The sequence below is a fragment of the Hippopotamus amphibius genome, chromosome 13 (genome assembly GCF_030028045.1).
Source record: "Hippopotamus amphibius kiboko isolate mHipAmp2 chromosome 13, mHipAmp2.hap2, whole genome shotgun sequence".
In the NCBI taxonomy this organism is placed as follows: domain Eukaryota; kingdom Metazoa; phylum Chordata; class Mammalia; order Artiodactyla; family Hippopotamidae; genus Hippopotamus; species Hippopotamus amphibius.
In genome coordinates, this window is record NC_080198.1 from 76,454,322 (window position 1) to 76,475,490 (window position 21,169).

The 21,169-nt window shown below is 37.4% G+C and overlaps 1 protein-coding gene across 3 annotated transcripts in view; it reads left to right on the plus strand.

Annotated features, from left to right (window-relative positions):
* Window positions 1-21,169, plus strand: part of LOC130834747 (cGMP-specific 3',5'-cyclic phosphodiesterase) — a 112,471-nt gene that overhangs the window by 27,400 nt on the left and 63,902 nt on the right. For all 3 annotated transcript variants that reach the window (XR_009048750.1, XM_057705470.1, XM_057705469.1), the window contains exons 3-8: window positions 4,702-4,773; window positions 6,432-6,521; window positions 8,103-8,240; window positions 10,695-10,762; window positions 18,550-18,658; window positions 19,696-19,783. Coding sequence is in view for 2 of the 3 variants with exons in the window: in XM_057705470.1 (XP_057561453.1) it covers window positions 4,702-4,773; window positions 6,432-6,521; window positions 8,103-8,240; window positions 10,695-10,762; window positions 18,550-18,658; window positions 19,696-19,783 (565 nt within the window). In the remaining variant the exon portion in view is untranslated. The remainder of the gene's footprint in view (window positions 1-4,701; window positions 4,774-6,431; window positions 6,522-8,102; window positions 8,241-10,694; window positions 10,763-18,549; window positions 18,659-19,695; window positions 19,784-21,169) is intronic.

Below are 21,169 nucleotides of genomic sequence, written 5' to 3' on the forward strand. Positions count from 1 at the left end.
TAGTGGCTTAAGACAACACAAATATATTATCTAATAGTTTTGGAGGTTAGAGTCCAAAATAGTTCTCATTGGGCTGACGCAAAGAGTCAGCAGGGCTGTGTTTCTGTGTGGAGTCACTAGAGAAGGATCTATTCTCTTGCCATTTCTTGCTTCCGCGGGCTGCTCACGTCCCTTGGCTTGTGGCCCCTTTCTCCCCTTCAAAACCTGTGGCCGCGTCTTAAAATCTCTAAGCCTGACTCTCCTGCCTCCCACTTTCCGTCATAAGGATTCTTGTGATGACACTGGGCCCACCCAGGTGATTCAGGATAATCTCCCCAGCTTCAGATCCTCAGCTTAGCCATATCTGCAAAGTCCCTTTTGTCATTTTTTTTTTTTGACTTATTAACAACAGAAATTTATTTCTCACAGCCTGGAGGCTGGAAGTCCAAGATCAGGGTGCGAGAGCACCGTCGGTTTCTGGTGAGAGCCCTCACCTAGCATTTTGCCATTTAAAGCAACATAGTCCTAGGTTCCAGGGATTAGGATGGGGACTTATTTTGCCTACCACATGGAATGTGATCATAATTTGCTGATTGCCTAGGATTTGGAAGAGAGGTGGAAAAGCCTGGATTGGTCATGTCAACGCTCTCAGTTTCATTTTGTCTGTAAAACAGGGGTGGCAAAAAAAAAAAAAACAAAAACGGGGTGGTCGGGGGGATGGCGGTGGGATTCCCTTCCAAGCCTCACACTCTGACTAGAACGTCAGCTTCATGAGTAGAGGGTTTGTATCTGTCTTCTGCACTCCTGACTCATCCTCATCGTCTGCAACAGTGACTGGTACATTAAAGTCACACGTTAATTATGGTGGAATGAAATATTTGTTGCTGAATGAATGAGTCCAGCGAAAGTTTGAAAAGAGCACTGGGGAGAATTCTCCACTGGCTCCTGTCTACGTTAAGTTCTTGTTTTCCTGGTGAGGTAAGGTTTTCAGCTCAGGTCATGGATGGTTTAGGATCCCGTCATTGGGATGGAGACATTCTGCGGATGGGAGAGAGAGAGAGCTGAGATTTGTAGAGTCTGTTCCTTTTCTCCCTGGCTGTTAGCCTCCGTGCTTAGCATCCCCTGGAACTAGCAACAGAGAAATGTATAGGGATTGATGTGCGGCCTCAGTAAGGGTCAGGGCAGCTGCTGATTGAAGAAGAAACTGCTCGCTGTGTCAGTGACTGCTTGTCCCTGGAGCGACCAGCTGTCGCATTCCTCACTGCTCACCCAGCCAGAGTCAAGTCTTGCCCTTTGCATTCCTAAAAGAACACTTGACCTTCTGAGGACATAATATTCATTTATGCTGTGGAAAGTGCCAGTTAAACAGAAAACAGAGAAGCTTCTTTGTGCTTGAAAAAAAATAGCATAAAGTGTTGGTGTTTGAGAGTACTGCAGGTAGCCAGCAGGTAGCGGAAGTGATTGGGCTTCTGATACGGAAGCTAACATTTTTAGGGGCTTTGCCTCTCAGATATGCGGTCTGACAAATACGTGCCATAAAAGCTGTCCTTGAAAACTGACATTTAAGAACCTTGTCTTGCAGGAAATGAATGAATTTCTTTAAAGGAGCAATAGATGGTAGAAGGAGGAAAGACTTTTTATCAACACAAGGAGGGCAGGGGGTGCACGTTTTACTAGGCTCCTTGAAATTTAGAGAATCAAAGTCTTTTTGTCTTTTACTGCCTTATGTTACTGTGGACAAACACTATACCTTTTCTCTGATTTTTATCTCTTGTTTTTATCAGTGCTATTTTAAAAACATCATCCAGCTAGGTATAGAGGCACATGTAAGAATTAGATATATTTTCCTGGTCTAATAGTCTCTTGAAAGAACTTGCCTGTTTTTTAAAAATATATATATATATATAAATTATATTTAAATAATCATCCCTTAAACAAATTAACCTCTAGTATCTAAATCTATAAAATTACTAGTGAGAGAAATAATTGGTCACCAAAAAGGCTGAAAAAATCATCACTGGAAGTCCTCATTCCATGCAGTTGCCTGATGATTAATATCTTGCTTTAATGTTAAGGGAACAGAATTAAATATATAAAGAGCTGGTGTTCAGAGAGTATGAAGTAGGTTTCGAAGCCTGTGAACAAGACTTCGGGTCAGTTTGCCAAACTGACCAGATGCAGAACACCACCCACCCCACCCCCCATTTAGCAAACAAGTAGAGGATAAAATTTCACCAAAAGCAATTTTAAAAATTACAGATGAGCTCAAGAAAGGGAAAACCCCAGGTATCAGATACAGAGAGGGGAACCCAAGGTAAGCAACGTTGAGTGACTAAGTCCGGATGGGCTACGGAGATGTGAGATTCAGGATGGTAAGATGAATGTCTGCGGGTAACATCTGCAGACGGGGTGATGAGTCCACCCCACAGGCGTGGTGGGGGCAGGGAGAGGAAACAAAACTCCCAGGGGAAAGCCCAAATCTGTGAAGGTTCCACCCATGGCACCGGGCCTAGGAAAGTCCACCCGCAGCCAGAAGCAGCAGCAAGGAAGTGTGCCTCTGCCTGAAGCTTCAAGAGAAAGAGGAGACACCAGTGACCCATGAGAGCAGAGCTTGTGCCCCACAGGGTGACAAGTTCAAGTTCATTCCATCCGTGCAGGGCCAGACAAGCAGCAAGTCACTGTGCCTGACACTTCATGACTCAGGGGACATGGGGCCCCCCCATGGGAAACAGTCCCTGGGATGCATGAACTTACACTCAAAACTCAGTACATTCACAGAGATGAAGGTTAACTGACCCTGAGATTTAAAGGGAAAAGAAATAGGAAGAGGAAGAAGCGGAGGAGGAGGAATAGGCCGGTTTGGAAAAAGAATCAAATAGATATTCTCGAAATGGAAAACAGTTATTAAACTATGTGAGCACTGTGGTGTTGGTTGAAAATTGTCTTGCTTAGTACATTGACTCACATGGCTCAAGGTACAAATAGCACATCCATACATACTTCTTTATACTCTATAATCATCTGAGAAGATTTGTGTAACAGTCTCTTTATCTTCCTTAACGTGAAGATTTAAAATTTAAGTCTTTCTTTTATCAAGCCATTTATTAAAAACTCAAATGTCATCATTTCTGGGAAACCTTCTCTTTTATGCATATTTGGTCCCCCTTCTGTGCTCTTAGCAGTCTGTGGGCATCCACATCATAAAAGTGATCATACGTGTGCTGTAAGTATATGTTTCTGTATCACCCATTCTTGATTCTTGAGTTCCTGCCGGGTAGCCTTTCTCCCGGTTTTTATCACTCCTTGGTACACAGTAGGCACCACAATATTGTTGAGTAAACGAATGAATGCTTAAAATAAAATCATCAAGTTATACTGGTACCACTATGTATGAGACCCCAGTGACCCTCAAGAGGCTCCCATCAGTTGTATTCAAGTCAGTGTGCCTGGCTGCAGTCCAGACAATTTGACCTTAGACAAAAGCTTTTGTAAGCATTTAGTCATTGAGATTGGAGCATCAAGAAATCTGTTAGCCAAGAGCTGAAGAGTGTAAAATAGGTACGGGATAATTGGATAATTCTGCTTTTTAAAATCAACATCCCTTTACTCTGTGGTGCAGTGGAGAGGAAACTTGTTGAGAAGAACAGAAAACTACATGAGACAAGAATGTACTTCTCTGTCCTCGCTCTGCTCTCTCAGAGGGGAATTTTATATCCGTTTCTTAAAAGCTAAGGGACTAGAGTGAGCTGAGAAAAAAAGGATAAACATTGCACAAAACTAAGGTCTTTATATTTCTAAAGTATAACCGTTTAGAGGACAATAGCTTTTCCCACTGATATTAAATTGCAGAAGGAAGAAAAGAGTAGAATTTGTAAGTAGTAAAGAGGAAGCAAAAGTAAATTGAAGGTCTTTAAAAGACGAAGGTAACAACTTAAACTTCAAGTTGGAACTAAATGGGTAAGTAAAATATACTTTTAAGCAGGAAGATGAGAAGGTTCTTAAAAGTCGTGCTAAATGTTTTGTGGAAATTTAAGACATATTCCCAGAGCTTAGCTCAGTCTTCTTAAGATGTAGTTTATCTTTCAAACACCTTCAGATTTGAAATAAGGCTCAGTCTGTTAATTTCTGTTTTGATTTTTCAATAAAACGTCTTTCCCGCAAAATAAGTATATTGAAGATAATTTTCAAGGTCAGAAATTTCAAAAGAAGTTGGACAGCATCCCTACATTAGCTGTTATTTTTATCCTAATTGGTCCTCCTGCATTTTAAATTCTGTGACTGGCCATTGGTCCTGTTTCATTTTTAGGAAAAGAGCGTTTAGCCCATTGAAATATTGTATTTAAAACTAATATAAAATGTTAATTTTACCATATATTTTCTTTGAAATGTGATATAAATTTAGTGTTTATTTTTTATTCAAAAGCCATGAAAAATATTCACATAAAAAGTGATTGCCAATAATTTCTTTCACAGAGCAGCATGAACTCTCAGAACCAAAGTATAGTTTGGGACCTGAGAAATGAGAAACATTTGAACTCTTATTAGGAAAAAAGAATGTACAAAATGATACGGAACTAGTTCAAATGCTGAGGGATTTGTTTTGATTTTGTAGCTTATTATTATTTTAAAGCACAGGTAGAAATTGTTCTGCAAACACGCTTTGGTGAATTTATACCAATAATTTCAGTCAACGAAATTACCAGTGTTTTCTTCTTATCCCAGGTTGTTGGTGTAGCCCAGGCCATCAACAAGAAATCGGGAAGTGGTGGGACATTCACTGAAAAAGATGAAAAGGTACCAAAACTTGGGTCTGGTGTGATCTCAGTTTAGGAAGATGCTTTCTCTTTAGACTGTATAGACCTCTGGAATTAGCAGTTGCTAAAATTGTTGATCACGAAAACATTACAGTTTAAAATGCTCTGAGATGTTCAGAAGTGTCTCTTGCCTCTGGCTCAATCAGTGCTGACCTGAGTTTGCAGTACCTGTGGCCTTCAGTCAACAAAACCCCCACCCCTACTCCGTCCTCACCATGCCACCAAGCCTTCCCCAGGGCTGTGTGAAGGTTGGGACCATGCAGAGGGTGACATGGTATTCTAACGCCCTCATTTACCTTTCGTCACTGCTATGAAGAAATTCGACATTAAGTAAAATCCCTGAAGCACTGCTCCAAGTTCAGTACTCCAGGTCAGCTAAAAATTGGAATTGCCTCCTGGTGAAGCAAATTCAGAATGTTTTATAAGCTCTGCACACAGACGGTGGGGCGCCAAGGTGTGAATTCAGGCTGGATGATGTGAATTTAGCTTCAGAAAGAGTGGCAGTCAGCATTATTTTATTACCCTCCTCGTCCAACTCTGAAGGAGTGCATTCCTCGCACCACATTGACATGCTTTCCGTTTAAGGACGGAAGCCCTTAAACCTGTTTATAACTTCATTCTGTCAGTAGGTTTCATTATTTCTCTTCTTGAATGTGCAATTATATGTATATCAAGGAGCCCACTGGATTCTTCCTACTCAAGCCCACTGCTGTTTCCGTCACTCCCCTGAAAATTAGTAGGAGCTTCTGGAAGACATTCCAACAAGACAGAGTTATTTTTGTCTCTTGCTGTAGGCTCTGTTGGCACTGGTGTTGGTCCCCATGTCTTAATTGCTTCAGAACATAGCTAGTACCTTTTTAAATCAGTGTCATAGACATCTAGTTTCCTATCCTGTTAACGACACCTGAGGATATTTGGTGGGGAACGTGGTTCTAGATTGGCTATTTATTCCATTATTTGTTTATAGTCCGTTAATGTAAACCCCTCTTGAAAGATTTGCATTCTTAGGCTGTATCATCTCTTGGCAGAATAAATTCATGATTGTGAATAAAGTATGCCATGTAAAGGTTTCTTTTAATCAATAATTAGTATAATTATGAGTCCATCACCTTAGTATTGTATAACGAGGGTGATACATCATGTTTGAAAGGATATGTTTAAACTAATACATTAATTCTAAATTTGCAATTCGTTATGGGACTGTTATTGCCAATATTCTCCTAACAAGTATGTGAGCTTTCAGTTTGCCCCAGTAATAACTTACAGGCTATTTTTATAGTCTTAGCTTAAATCCAAGTCTTAATACCACTTAGAGACTACACCAGATTTTTCAAAGAGTGAATTTTAGTTTCACATGATATAGAGAGATCTGTGTTTCGTCTCTTTCTCCTTGCTAATTTACAACTATTGTATGACTTTGAGACTGTGTTAACACTTGTCATCTACTAGTGGTACCATTGAGCTAACACTTGCTTTGCATCAGTTCCTAATTTTATGCAGAATAAACATCTACACTGTGGGTTTTTAAATATTTGTTTGAACTGTAAATATTTTTGAATGCCGTTTGTGTTTCAAGCAATGTAACAAGACAGGCTTATTGACAGTTCTTATTTGGCTGTTGTCTTGCCTGTTTTCTAGGACTTTGCTGCTTACTTGGCATTTTGTGGAATTGTTCTTCATAATGCTCAACTCTATGAGACTTCACTGCTGGAGAACAAAAGAAATCAGGCAAGTCTGACTACTAAAGAGAGAATGTAGAAATTCTTTTTAAAAACTGGTTAAATTTTCATCCAAGTTTTATATATATATATATCATTAGAAATACAAACTGCACAGATTTAATTTGTTAATATTTTAACTGTTTCTTCTAATAGTTATTTTTTCCATTTTGTATTTTCCATAACCTGTTGCTTTATCACTGTCAACAGATGAAGATTTGTGTAACTTACACCACCCATTACTTTGCCGTTATGGCACCAGTATTACTATGTCACTGTTATAAGTTATTGGAGGAGTTGGACTTGTAATATTAAGGGTTTTAGTTCTTATTTTATCAATTAGAGACATCATCTCTTGATTTCACGCTGTATAAGATAAGGTTCTTAGCATCCCTCATCTCGCATTCCCAATGACTCCCTCTTACCTCTGCTTTTCCTATCTGGACTTTTTCTTTTATATTGCCCACATTGATAACCTATATACAGATGGTCCTCAACTTAAACATTGGTTAAACTTACAATTTTCCAACTTTACGATGGTGTGAAAGCTATACGCATTCAGTAGAAACCATACTTCGAATTTTGAATATTGATCTTTTCCTGGGATAGTGATGTACGGTACGACACTCTCTCACGGTGCTGGGCGGTGGCAGTAGCCACGCCGTCATGAGGATAAATAACCAGTACACTTAAAACCGTGCTGTTCCCGCACAGCCGTTCCGGTTTTCACTTTCAGTACAGTATTCAACAAATTCCATGAGATAGTCAACACTTTATTATACAATAGGCTTTGCGTTAGATGATTCTGCCCAGCTGTAGGCTAATGTACGTGTTCTGATCATGTTTAAGGTAGGCTCGGCTGAGCCATGATGTTCAGTAGGTTGGGTGTATTAAACAGATTTTTGACTTTAAATATTTTCAACTTGCAGTGGGTTTATCAAGATGTAACCCCATTGTAAGTCAAGGAAGATCTGTATTGTTCTACAACCATGCCTTGACTTTTCTAAAGCTTTGTCTAGGTTAATTCTAACGTTGCAGTTTAAACTAAAGCTTAAAAGTACTGTGATGTTGGTGTTGTTCTTAATTAACCATGTAAACGTTGTTGTTCATATTACCTTTGTTAAATAACTTAGTTTTTCTTGTTGTTTCTGAAATCGTTTTTCTTTGAACTGTGTGCTCTAGTGTAGCCTCATGTTGTTGGTTTCCCTACCGCTCCCCCCCCCCCCCGCCGCCGCCCCAAACTCTCCATTATTTAGGCGCTCTCTTGAGTTCTTTTTCATTTGGATATTATTATTATCCCCATTTTCAAGAAACTTGCCCTGGATCACAAAGCTAGCAGGAGGGGAAGCTGGGATGAAAAACGGCTGGGCCCTGGCTCAGAGTTGGTGATCCTAACCAGTATGCTAATTGTAATAACAGTCGACAGGGACATTTTGCGAGTAAGCAGAGATTTATATATTTACCACTTCAATGGCAACTTGGTTGTAACTTGCTAGATGATATATAAACAACCTACAACCCATATAAAATCGTATTGCTTTAATAATTACAAACAATTACTAAATAATAAGCTTTTAATTTTTTGGTCTAGGTGCTGCTTGACCTTGCTAGCCTAATTTTTGAAGAACAACAATCATTAGAAGTAATTCTAAAGAAAATAGCTGCCACTATTATCTCTTTCATGCAGGTGCAGAAATGCACCATTTTCATAGTGGATGAAGATTGCTCCGTGAGTACAGAGTATGACTTTTTTATTTTTAGAAAGATCAGAAATTTATATTCCTTAAAGCACTGCTTTTAAACCTCAGGTTTGCCTCAGAGCTCTCTCTCTCATATCCAGCTGAATATGGTTGTTTATGTAAAGCCAATCAAAATGTGAGCTGTTCTGGCTGAAAAGGGGTAGAGGTGAGGTTGGAGGATGGCTTCAGTGCACCCTTTCACTTTGTTGACCCTCCACTAAGTGGTTACCATGGGAATGTCAGTGTGCTGCTCTCATCAGTGACTCTACCTTGATGGAGAAATACGTTGTCATTACAGTGTGCAGACTTTTTTTGGTCGAGAACAGTCGTGCTCCCACAGGCAGACCCCCGTTCTGAATGGGTTGGGTATAAAAATTTCTTTTTGCCGAGATTGTGTAGAAATCAAAAGGCATGGCCCAATGGAGGCAATGCTGTGAAAGGTGCCTATTAGTCCCCAATTTTTTACCCACCATGGAAAACCTCTAAACTGTTCAAATTGGTAGATTTCAAACCATTGCTTGGTAATGTAAAGAAACAAGATGCGTGTGGAAAGATGGAGTGTTCTTATAGAGTGCTGGTTACTTCTAGACATGCCAACTGAGTTTGCTGCTAGACTCAGGGCCCTTACCCTAAGGCTGTTTTCTTTTATGCAATTTCTTTTCCTTTTCAACCAATGAACCACTGCTTTGGTATATTTCTTTTTGAGGTAGTTGTTTGTTTTCTTTTTCCTTTAGACCCTGAGAATAAGCTCTTCATTGGTAGATTAGGAAAGAGAATGGGAATTCTCACGTGTATAAAGTCAGTTGCAGTCCATTTATGATACTGAGTTGATGGTTTTTTGGGAAGTAGAATAATAAAAGATATTTAATATTTATTTTTTAAATTTTTAAGTGTTTTATTAGGTAACGACTACTGTGTGATGCAACATTATCTGAATCACTGTGTGTATATGTGTATGTGATTCTCATTAATAGGAAATCAAATGAGAATTTACTATGCTATAAGATAATGAGTATTTTCATAGATATTATTTAATATTTTCAATCAGTTATAAACTCCTTAATATAGAGATCATTACAAGATTGTCCTTTTAAAGTTCAGGTCAGTTAATGCAGTCTGTCAGTTTATTTATTTATTTATTTATTTTAATTAATTAATTTATTTTATTGGCTGTGTTGGGTCTTTTTTGCTGTGCGTGGGCTTTCTTTTTAGTTGTGGTGAGCGGGGGCTACTCTTCATTTGGTGCACGGGCTCCTCATTGCTGTGGCTTCTCTTGTTGCAGAGCACAGGCTCTAGGCACGTGGGCTTCAGTAGTTGCAGCACATGGGCTCAATAGTTGTGGCTCATGGGCTCTAAAGCGCAGACTCAATAGTTGTGGCACATGGGTTTAGTTGCTCCGCGGCATGTGGGATCTTCCCGGACCAGGGATTGAACCCATGTTCCCTGCATTGGCAGGCAGATTCTCAGCCACTGCGCCGCCTAGGAGGCCCCTGTCAGTTTATTTTTGCTTTGTGACCTGCTCTTTGGCATTTAATTTTTGCAAGTTATGCATAAGGGCACTCCTTTTTTTTGACAATTTAAGTATCACTTTAATTAACATTTAACACATCTTTCTACCAGTTAACACTTATCTTGGTAGCAACTGAGTGGTATCAGTGTTGCTTTAAAATATAGCTCAGCAAAAAAATTTTAAAATAAATAAAGTATAGCTCAGCAATATGCCCATTAATATATTTTGCTCACTTTTTAATGATTTAATTTGCTGGGTATAGCAATGAAGTGACTTGATGTTCATTTATACTATAATTTTTTTTGATTGAAAATATTTCAACACATGAGCAAAAATCCAAATGTGAACAAGAAAAAAATATATACTCAGTTCTTCTGTCCCAAATTAAACTGATATCATTATTTTATTTCTGTTTCCTTCCAATTTTTTGTTCACTTGTAAAGATAGTACGGGTGCAAATATGTATTTTGCTTTTTAATTTAAGTTCAAAAGTACTTCTCTATGTTGCTAATAGCTTCATAATTTAATGATCTCATATAATATTAATGAATTAGATGTCTTTTTAAAAAGACCCCAAAGTAGCAATCAGTGTATGCATAAAAGCTAAAACTTGAGGATTTTGAATAAATATAGAGAAAAATTGAAGCTAATATATTTATTAACAGCTGGTAGAAAAAACAAAAACAAACAGTACTCAGATAAACATTTTTGCAACTCAGTATCAGAAACAACAGAAGCGTGGTTCTTAGTAATGGGAAGTAGATTTGAGGATGTCGTGAAGTGAGTACTTGGGTCAGTTTTGTCTGAAAAAGTGAAAAAAATCACGAGTAGCGGTGTCTTTGGTCAGTACGACAGACCCATATGTCTGTATTTAGATAGTTTTCATTACATTCTCAAACTTATTTCTCAGTCTGTGTTGTTGCTCTGTTTTCAGGATTCTTTCTCTAGTGTGTTTCACATGGAGTGTGAGGAATTAGAAAAATCGTCCGATACTTTAACAAGGTAAGAAAACTTATTATCTGTCTGTCTGTTTTTTTTTTTTTAAAGCTCTTTATTGGAGTATAATTGCTTATACTATCCAAAGCACTTTACAGATTCAGTCTGTCTGTCTTTATCACAAATATATAATTCTGGCTACGTTGTTATTTCACAACCTATTTAAAGACACAGAAGCTACAGCTGCTTTTTTCCTCCCACAAATAATTTCATTTGTGAAAATACTTTACTGTTTGATGTTATACTTCCAGGGTTTTTTCCACTGCATTTGACCTGTTGGAGAATTCTTTCATGGTGTAAATGGTATCACAATTAGTATAGGCCTGGGTACAGTGTTTTTTGTGAATTGACTCATTTAAGATCCACAAGTACTATATTTCAGTTGTATTTTTTCATTACATATTGGACCCTCCGTGGAAATTTGATAGGCTTCTGAACACATTTTTTTCTCTGAGTCTATTCTGATTTGGAAACAGCCATGGGATTTAACTAACACCAAAAGCAAGCCTGCAGTCTCCATCACACCAAAACATGTACCCGATGGCTAGAATCAGATAAGATCTCTATTGCAGTTCACTTCTTTTTCATGTTTTTTTATAATTTTAAAATTTGTATTTTTTTGTTGTTAATCGGTATGTAGAAACAATAGAAAGTATTAACAGATCAGGGTTATAGATATTACTGGTCCAATTTTATATGTGCTTTCTGAAGAATTTTAAAAAGGATTTAGAGAAAATTACCATATGTTCTTTCTCATATTTCCTTTTGTACCCTTAAGCAAAATACTGGTGGTGTTTGCTTAAGCGATAGGGTAATCTAAGGAATATCAGTCTGCCAGGGGTAGAGCGTCAGGAATTCTTGGACATAATGCTGTTTTGTCACATTATTCATTATTCATTTCTTTCAAATTATTTCACTCAGTAAGACAATTTATGTCAATTTATCCTACCCCTAATTATTGATATTAGAACTAAACGCCTTACATGATCATGGAAATAGAACATTATTTTAACTTTGCAATTTGATATTAAAGTTCCAGATTTTTTATGCTACAGTTAACGTATCAGAGAATTGTTTCATGTAGGTGGATGATGTCACAGTTAGTAATGTCCTCAGTAACCAAGCTCCTTGGTGGTGGCACTTTAGAAACAACCTCTATGCAAATCTAAGCTATAGAAGATTCTATGAGATAACTGGCCTGGTCTCTTCAAAAAGTCAATACCAAAAAAAACAAACAAACAAGTCAATGCCATTGAATAAAATGGAGGGAGGGACTTTTCTCAGATATAACAGCCAAGTGAACCTTGATTAGATCCTGGTTAAAAATGAATAGCTGTCAAAGACACTGGTGAGGACCCTTGGGAATCTGAATATGGACTGGATACTAGGTGTTGGTGGGGAATTATTGTTATCTTTTCTTTGGAATTAGGAAGATATTGTAGTTAGTAGGAGAATGTTCTTATTTTTAGGAGATTCATGCTGGTGTATTTAAGGGTGAAGTGTTATGATATCTGCGCCTTAGTTTAAAATGGTCCAGTCAGGCTGGGGTGGGGTGGGGGGGTGATAAATTAGGAGGTCGGGACTAACATATACCCACTACTAAATATAAAATATAAAACAAGGACCTGCTGTATAACACAGGGAACTATACTCAATATTTTGTAATAAATTATAAGGGAAAAGAATCTGAAAAAGAGAAAGGAATCAGTTAAACATACACATATCAGTGCACAGCACCCTGAGTCACTGCGTGGTATACCTGAAACTCACATGACGTTGTAAATCAACTCTACTTCAATAAAAAAATTAATTCCCAACAAAAAATAAAATATGGTTCAGCCAAAAATAAATATGTAAATACATCTAAATTTAATATATTTAAGCAAATAAATATATTCTCACATACATATGTACATATAGCCAGTGTAGCAAAATATTTAAAATTGTTGAATCTAGAAATAGGATATTCATTTCACTTTCAATTTTCTTGTGTATTTCAAAGCATTCACCATAAAAGATTGGAAGAAAATGTTTGTAATAAAAAGTTGAAAATAAAAATGAAAATCACCTCTGTAGATCCTATAAAGCAGAACTGCCTGAATTTGCAGCTGCAAGAACAAAATACTTGAGTGCACAGCTTGGTTTTGTACTGGCCCTCCTAGTTAAGACTGACCCCGTGGCTCAGTGTGAGGTCTGCAGAAGCTGTCTTCTGCCCTCTGTACCCTTTCCTTTCTTCTTCTTCTCCTCTTACCTTTTCTCACATCTCCTGTCCTCTTAATGTGTTGCCCATCAAGATGGAGAAACTGTTGACTATATTGATTTAAAGTTGTTAGTTTGTTAAAGTGATTATATTTAAATCAAAACTCATTATTTCAAAACTTATTTTAACAATGTGATACAATGAAAGACCTTTCTTTCTATTAAAAGAATTTTAGGAATTAGCAAAAGAGAGAATGTAACTTGGGGCAGACGAGGAATGCATATGACTCTGAAGGTACCCCTGACTTAGGCTTTGAGTGCTGACTTGGGCATGACATGGGTAGTCAGGGTATATAAACTATGGTATCTCTACCCAGAGATTTTTCTGCTACCCTGGAGTTTTTGGTTCACAAAGCTATAACAGAGTAGCTGACCTTTATTTCCCTCTTGGCATTGCTAGTCGTGAACTGAGGTTTATATCCCATCTCCATGTCTGTTCTTTTTTAAGCCTCTGTGTGTGTCTGTTTTCTGGCATATTTGACATTGTTTTAGTTGAAATTGAATCCTTTCTGAATATGTGTTAATATGCACGTGTCCTGGTGAGTATGTATGTATCTTTCTTAAATGCTGGTATTGGGCTATACTGCCTGGGTCAGTTATGAAATTTTATTTTTGGAAGGAACATTAACAGATACTATTTTGATTTTGTGTTACCATCACATTTTTGTTGCTTTTTATAAAGCTTCTAAGTATGTAAATATTTGATTCTTTTACTTTTTTGGCTTGCATAAGTAATGAATTGCTATATAGACAAAAAAGAAATATATATGTATATATTTATGAATTTACATACATCCAGAAGACGGTAGGAAAATCAGCATGATAATGCACGTTAAATGCGTAAAATGATGGGAATTCCCTGGAGGTCCAGTGATTAGGACTTGGAGCTTTCACTGTGGGGGCCTGGGTTTGCTCCCTGGTTGGGGAACTAAGATGCCGCAAGTTGCATGGCACAGCCGAAAAGAAAAAAAAAATGTATGAAATGATGAGTCATCTATATTTACCTTTGAATATTTGTGCAGCAGCATATGCCTGTGTAATTTTATGTATTGTACATTTGATTTTGTTGTAAAGTCAGACAAGTCCTCTAATTTTTCTGATAGCTGAACAAGCCCAGTGACTTGATGTAGCAGTGACCTCTACTGGTCAATATGCATTAAAAAAAACTGAAGTCGTACTCTATATATTTAAGTCTCACTGTATATTTAATTTGTTTCTGATGAATATCATGTTCCTTCTCTGTAGGAAAAATGGAAGATATCTTTCTACTTTTTAAAATTATTCCAAGACAGTCTTAGTATAAAGATTTTTTTTTTGTAAAGGATAAACTAGATCAGTGTGGTTACCTTAAAAAAGACTAATTTACATGGATTATTTTAACTGATTCATTATCTGATTTTGCAGTAATGAAAATTATTCAACACCAGTGCCTTATGTCAGCTAATAGTTAGCCTTTATTCTAATGATGCAATAAAAAAAACTTCTTAGTGATGTAAATATGTTTCTATTTTAATAAATTTAGAAATTTATAATTTAAAATTTAATAAATTAATAAAATTTAGATATCAGGCTTAATTTTGTGAAAACTCTGAGTTAAAATGGTGTTTAGTAACTTCAACATTTTGAAAAAGGACTAACTGATGTTGACACATGACCAGCAGATTCTTTATTACGTTTCTAAAATTGCTTATTGATAAAATTTAGGCCTCTCCAATTCTCATCATTAAACACTTTGTCAATCCAAGCACTCTTCCGTGAGATGACGTGCTAGGTGATTTGACGATGTTAGCAGTAAGCACATCATCCTTTTCAGGCAGTTTTGTACCAGTTGAAAAGCACGGCTTATTTGGTACTTTTCCAACCAACCCACTAATTACCTTTTATAAATTAAAATAATTTATTGAAGGCAGTTCTGAAATGCTAAGTATAAAACTAAAAAATATTCAGGGTGAACATGATATATAATTATTAGAATCATGTCATCAATGGGATATAAACACAGTAAGCTGTTGGGGTTTGGGTCACCCAAGCATTTCAGAAGGGAAGCTCATTTCCAGATGGCGGAAGGTTTTAGAGTTTCTGTGCTTCGAGTCAAAGAGCCACCTAATTAGAAGGAAAAAGTGAGTGTGATGTACAGTTTATGTTAGTGTTTAATTTTAAGAAATAGGTGTTTTAGTGCTATAATTCCATATCAGTTAATTTCATGTTAATTTTACATGCACATGTTGTCATAAAATGACAAATACGTAAAATTAATCCTTTAAGCTCACTTTCTTAGAATATATATACTAGTTAATACTTATTATTTATACTTATATTGGAAAACAATTATAGTTAAATACAGTAACACCTATTTTTAACATAGTAAAAAGGTTTTTACTACTTTAAAAGATGGTAGATACAGAGTGTAAGAGTATAGACTCTGAAATCAGACTGATTGAGTTCCATCACTTGCTAGATATAGAGCTTTGTGTAAATTATTTAACCTCAAAGCCTCAGTGTCTTCATCTGTAAAATGGAGATACTGATGACAGGATTGTAGAAAGGACCAAATGAGTTAATGTACATAAAATGCTTCCGAAAATTCCTCGCATGTAGTAAGTAGTCAGTGAGTGTTAGTATTTCTGTGTCTCTGTGATGTTTTTGCCTATCTTTGGTTCACATAGCCTGCAGGGATTCCTATTTAGTTCTACAGCACGGAAATATCTCAGTGTTTCCAAGACAGTCGGGGATGGAGTCTTCCCAAGGATGTACTCAGGTACTCCTCCCTTGATATCCACTGTGCAAAAAAGCCTTAGAGATCTAAGTGAGCCCGGATCTTCCTAGGAGCAGATACCAAGACTGGATTCAATGTGTAAGACATTTATTAGGGGAATCCCATGTGGGAGTAAAGGGGGTGGGAGCTGGGAGGAGCAATGTGTTTTATGCTGTTTTCCCCTCTCCTTTTCATTCTTGCTGTCTTTCTATGCATCCTTAAATCCTTAAAGGCTTACCCAGCCTTTTACACGTTTACCTAATGCCACCTCCTCTCCAGCCCACTTCACGCAGGGGTTATCTGTCCATCTTCTCCACGTGTGATGCTTGCATGGTTACCAGTTGTATTAGTTAGGGTTAGGTGTGAGTGTGAATCATAAAAACTCAAAATAAAAATAGCTTAAAGAGTCATACGCAGTATTATTACTGCCTCCTGTAAAGGCCCAGAGGCAGGCAGCTCAGGCTCTGTGCTGCTACTCAGTTCTACAAAGGCCTGAGGGACCCAGGCACCTGCAGGCTTTCTACTCTGCATCTCTAGGGAGTGGCCCTTCTCTTCAGGGTCCAGGATGCAGCTCTGGCTTTCATATCCACGTTTCCAGTGGTAAGATGGGGGGCAGGGAGAGAAGGGGCAGAGAGCATGCATCAGTTGCCTTTTAGGTAAGCTTTCTGGAAGCCGTCACATTTCCTGTTGCCTAGAATTTACATCCTGTTGCCTAGAACGTAGTCACATGGCGACCCCAAGCCACTGGGGCAGCTGAGAAATGTCTTTATCCTGGGTGGCCATGTGTCCAGATAAAGAGAAAGAAAGAAGAGTTATCGAGGGACAGCTGGGAGCTTCTGCCCTAGACTCTGCTCAAAGAGGACGTGCAGCTAGACACCGTGTTATTGTTTGTTCTCTGTCACAGTCCTCGACTGGATTTTAAGCGCCTTGTGACAGCTGCTGACCTGTATAAGTTTGTCTCTCTGTGTTGCTCAGGGTGCCTCTCATGGAGCAGGTGCTCAGTCTGTTGTTATTGAGGGGAGGAAGTAAGGATTTGTTAGCACTTTTTACAGAGTGAGAAATAAAATATCACATAACCTTAATGGACCTAATACTAATTTTTCACTAAAGGCACCATCAGGAAAACTTAAAATTTTCAGGGAATTAAATTTGGTGTCTATTGATTTAAAAGTAATTTTAATACTTCTGCTTTTCCGTATCAGTGCCTGTCGTCTGAATTTATGATCTCTGGCAAGTCGCTTAACTATTTGGGTTTCATCTGGCTCCCACTGTTGGCGTGATGGTGATGGTGAGAATGATAAAAGCCATCATCATCATTTTAAAAGAGATGTGGACAAAGGCATCCTCTCCAATGTACTTATTTCTCTCTGTAACTACCTTTTCATTTTTCTTATCTTTACTGTAGCTTCTTATTTTCTTTTCCTGAGACTTTTGCTGTCCATGAAATATTTGTGGTTTTAGAATAGTTTCATTAACCTAAATCCTGCCCTTATAACCTTTTCTAGGGATTCCACGCAATTATCTGTGAAATAGGAACCCAGGAGTGCCCTAGGTCTGATGCGTCTGCATCTGATGTGTTTGTATGCCTTCCCAGATCATCAGTCTAGGCTCAGAAAATGTTCCATCTGAAGTTCATGTATCCCTATGTTAGTATGGTAATTTCCCGTTCATTGTTTATCACTCGTGTATAATACTGGACCTGTGGTTAGTACCGGATTTGACCAAAAGATGCTTAACCTAAGATGTACAGCAGAGAAGGGAAAGACTAAATTATCTTGGCTAGGAATGAGGGCACGACTTCAGGAATCTTTCTGGAATCACTAGTGCTCAAGAACACCACTCGAAACCACTGTCCCAGAAGCACGTTGGCAGGTTGAGTGAGATGGATGGAAGATAGGAAAAGATTAGAACTTGGAGAACACAGAACAAGTGGGCTTTTTTCCAGAGGCACATATTTTATTTTGAAATGTCTCCCACTATTAGACTTATCTAATTTCTTTAGTCAGTGATTTTACAGTTAATATGGACGCATCCTTACAGCTGGAATACATTTCCATAACTTGACCCTCTTTGCCGAATTCAATCCCATCACCAGGGAAAGTAGGAAGTTTCCTGATGAAAAGGCACGTTCTGTTCTGTTTTCCCAACTCTGGCACTAGCACTGCCCTTATGAACCCTCTGACATCAGGTTGACCTTTTATGTTCAACCTATTAAGCAAGAAACTGGAAAAAAACTGGAAAAATAGTGTAAGTTCAAAAAAAAATTTTTTTAATTTAAAGCAGAAAAAAAAGAAAAGAGCTTAATAAAATTCTTCTAGGCCTGCTCGATTTTTCCGTTGCTCCGAAATATGTAAAAGATTGTTTTATTGGAATGGCTAGACTAAGTAAATAACTGAGAAAGTAAATAGGCACTAGACTTTAGTCATCCTATAGTCTGATGAGAAAATAAGACATAGGGAAAATTCATATGGATTTTACATTAAACGGCACAAAAATCAACATGCCCATTAACAATGGTAATAAGATTACTTAATGACATTTTAGACTTGTTTTAGATAGCTGAAAAATTGTGGGTCTTTGTTTTTTCAAAACATTTCAGTTACAGTAACTACCAAAGTTGTAAATCATCAAATATGTTTAAAGTTGCATTTTCCGATTAAGATACACATTTGCTCTGTAATTTAAGACTGGTATGTTTCTCCTGTAGTCATCTATTTGACTCTGTTTTGCCTGTGTTTTTTCACTGCACGGAAAGAACTCATCTCTGTTATTTCCACAGGGAACGTGACGCAAACAGAATCAATTACATGTATGCTCAGTATGTCAGAAATACTATGGAACCACTTAATATTCCAGATGTCAGTAAAGACAAAAGATTTCCCTGGACAGTAAGTAACCCAATTTTAGACTTGGAGCTTGAAGGCTGTTTTCCTATCACATCTGTGCTTAAACTAGTTACTCTTAACTGAAGGACTGGCCCTAAAATTGGCTCTTTGGGAGGGATCTGTGCTTTCCCTGATCTGAGGAAGGAGAATAAAGCAGCTTATAACATCTGTGGAGAGGCGGTCAGCTATACTTGAGTATTTTTCTCTGTACCTTTATCAGTTTTTTAAACGTGTATTAGTGAATTATCATAAACTAATTTTGAGGTAATTTAACTTATTACCTACTTAATGACATTCTTTAGATAGTACCGTTAGAGTTCTTGAGTTTATTCCTCAAACATTGTTTCATGTGGCTTAAATGCCTGTAATTGGTAATGTACTGCAGTGAACAGCTCTGTGGAAAAATGAATGAGAGCAAAGCTACAAGGATCAGTTTCTCAGACGCTGAAAACTTTGAATTCTGGTATTTTTTTCTCATCTCACTTCAGAAAAGCATTGCAGTTTGAGGCAGCTGCCTTGACTTTGTTGTTTGCCTGTGGAGGAAACCTTTTTAGAACTTTAGCAATATGGGCAATAGATACAGTGGTAAAATTAAAGAAGGGCAAATTTGTAACATGTGGAATCCTCGATGGTACAATGCTTTTGACTTCTTCCCCTCTTGTTAAGCCATTTGAGACATCCACCACACAGGGACGGTAGAAGCGGAATAAATATTTTGCTTAGGATTACTGTAAGCTGCTTGCAGAGTCTAAAATGGAAAATGAAAGAAATATAGGTAAATAAAATGGAAAATATGAGAACAATTTTAAAAAGAAATATAGGGTATTTATTATTTTTAATAATGTGAAGACTAATTGCTTTATTTTGCATTTCTGTGAACTTCATTATGATTTGTACGTTTTCTACATTCTGATGTTATCTCCAGCTAATAAAATATGAATGTATTAGTGGCTTCAGATGTCCAATATAGTTTACGTAGCATCTAATGGGCAAATGGTCTTTTCGTGCTGTTTAGCTGTTTTGTTTTTCTTTTTGTTTAGAATGAAAACACAGGAAATATAAAACAGCAATGCATTAAAAGTTTGCTTTGTACGCCTATAAAAAATGGAAAGAAGAATAAAGTGATAGGTAAAGCCTTTTAATTGACCTCTACTCTGCACTTATTAAAGAAAAACATGTATTCCCAGAAACTTCTTCCTTTCAGGTGTAAATTTAGAGACTAAAATGTGTGAAAAAAGATAAAAATTGGAATGATAAAAGGATTTTGAAATAATTTTATATTTATAAATGTCAAAAACATTTGTTAAATATCTTATTAACTATGATGTATTTTTGTAATTATAATCCTGTTTGAACAGAAGTTTGGTTTAAGAATGACGTGTTGAAAGTTAGTAGACTGAGAGATATCAAGTTGGTAAAGTATATTGTTTTAGGGCCTCACTTCTTGGTTTCTGATTTTTCTTTTTTGAATATGTGGTTTAGATTGTAGGTTTTATTCATTGAACACTCCACTGCTTTAGGTACTTGGGATAAGTCAATGAACAAGCAAAAGTCCCTGCCTCGGGTAGTTTACATTCTTATATGAAGGTTAGTAAAATATGTCTACTGCAGGAACGGTGGAAGAAGGCATTCTCAGAAAAATGAGATGATGTTACCTATTATTGACATAGTTGTTTCTTGGCATTACAGGTTATATTAAGAGTAGAACAGAAGATGTGAGGTTTTTATATGCCAGTCATACATGATTGACAGTGTGAAAAATAGTCTGAACTGTTAAATATTCTCCCAAGAACTTGGAATAAAGGCTAAACTTTTCAGTAACAACCTTAGTGGAGCAAGGCTTAGCTATATAAATTTACCTTAAAAATTCTGATTAGTTTCCAGGTTGTAAGATTTGACTGTAATTTTATTAAAGAAGAGTGTGGATTAGAAAGGTGGGGGAGGGAGGTATTGTTCATGAAAATGGGGAGGAAAAAAAGACAAATGTTGAAACAGCCTCTCCAGTTCTGTCCAGTAGTCAGGGAACCTTTGCCTCTCACATGAAGATGGATGTAGAAGGCTGTATCAGTGTATAGGGTATTCTGACCACTTGGCAAGGCCAGCACTTGGGTGGTGATGGATAAGGCAGGTTATAGCTGGTACTTCTCAGTGATTCCAGGCCCTTTGTTTGTGTGTGCTCACTGTGAGATGGATACACCGGCTTATGCCATTAAACAGCCCACCAATGTGACTTCCCTTGTTCTGATTATTTTCTTTCTGAGATATGCTAGCTCACTGGAAGAGAATGCCCTTCATACCCTCTCAGATGTATTGTTTTGCCAGTAGTTTCTTACTGTAAATCGGTGAACTGGGCTTGAGGAAGTGGGCTGAGTTGCAGGTACTCGTTTTCCTGTTCCTGGGACAGGTCTGTTTCTTGTTGGACATTGATACTATCCTGGTTTTATAAATCAGTCTTATGAACTTAGGTACTGTTCTCCACCCAGAGAGCAGGACCTGTCCTCAGCATGGTAATCT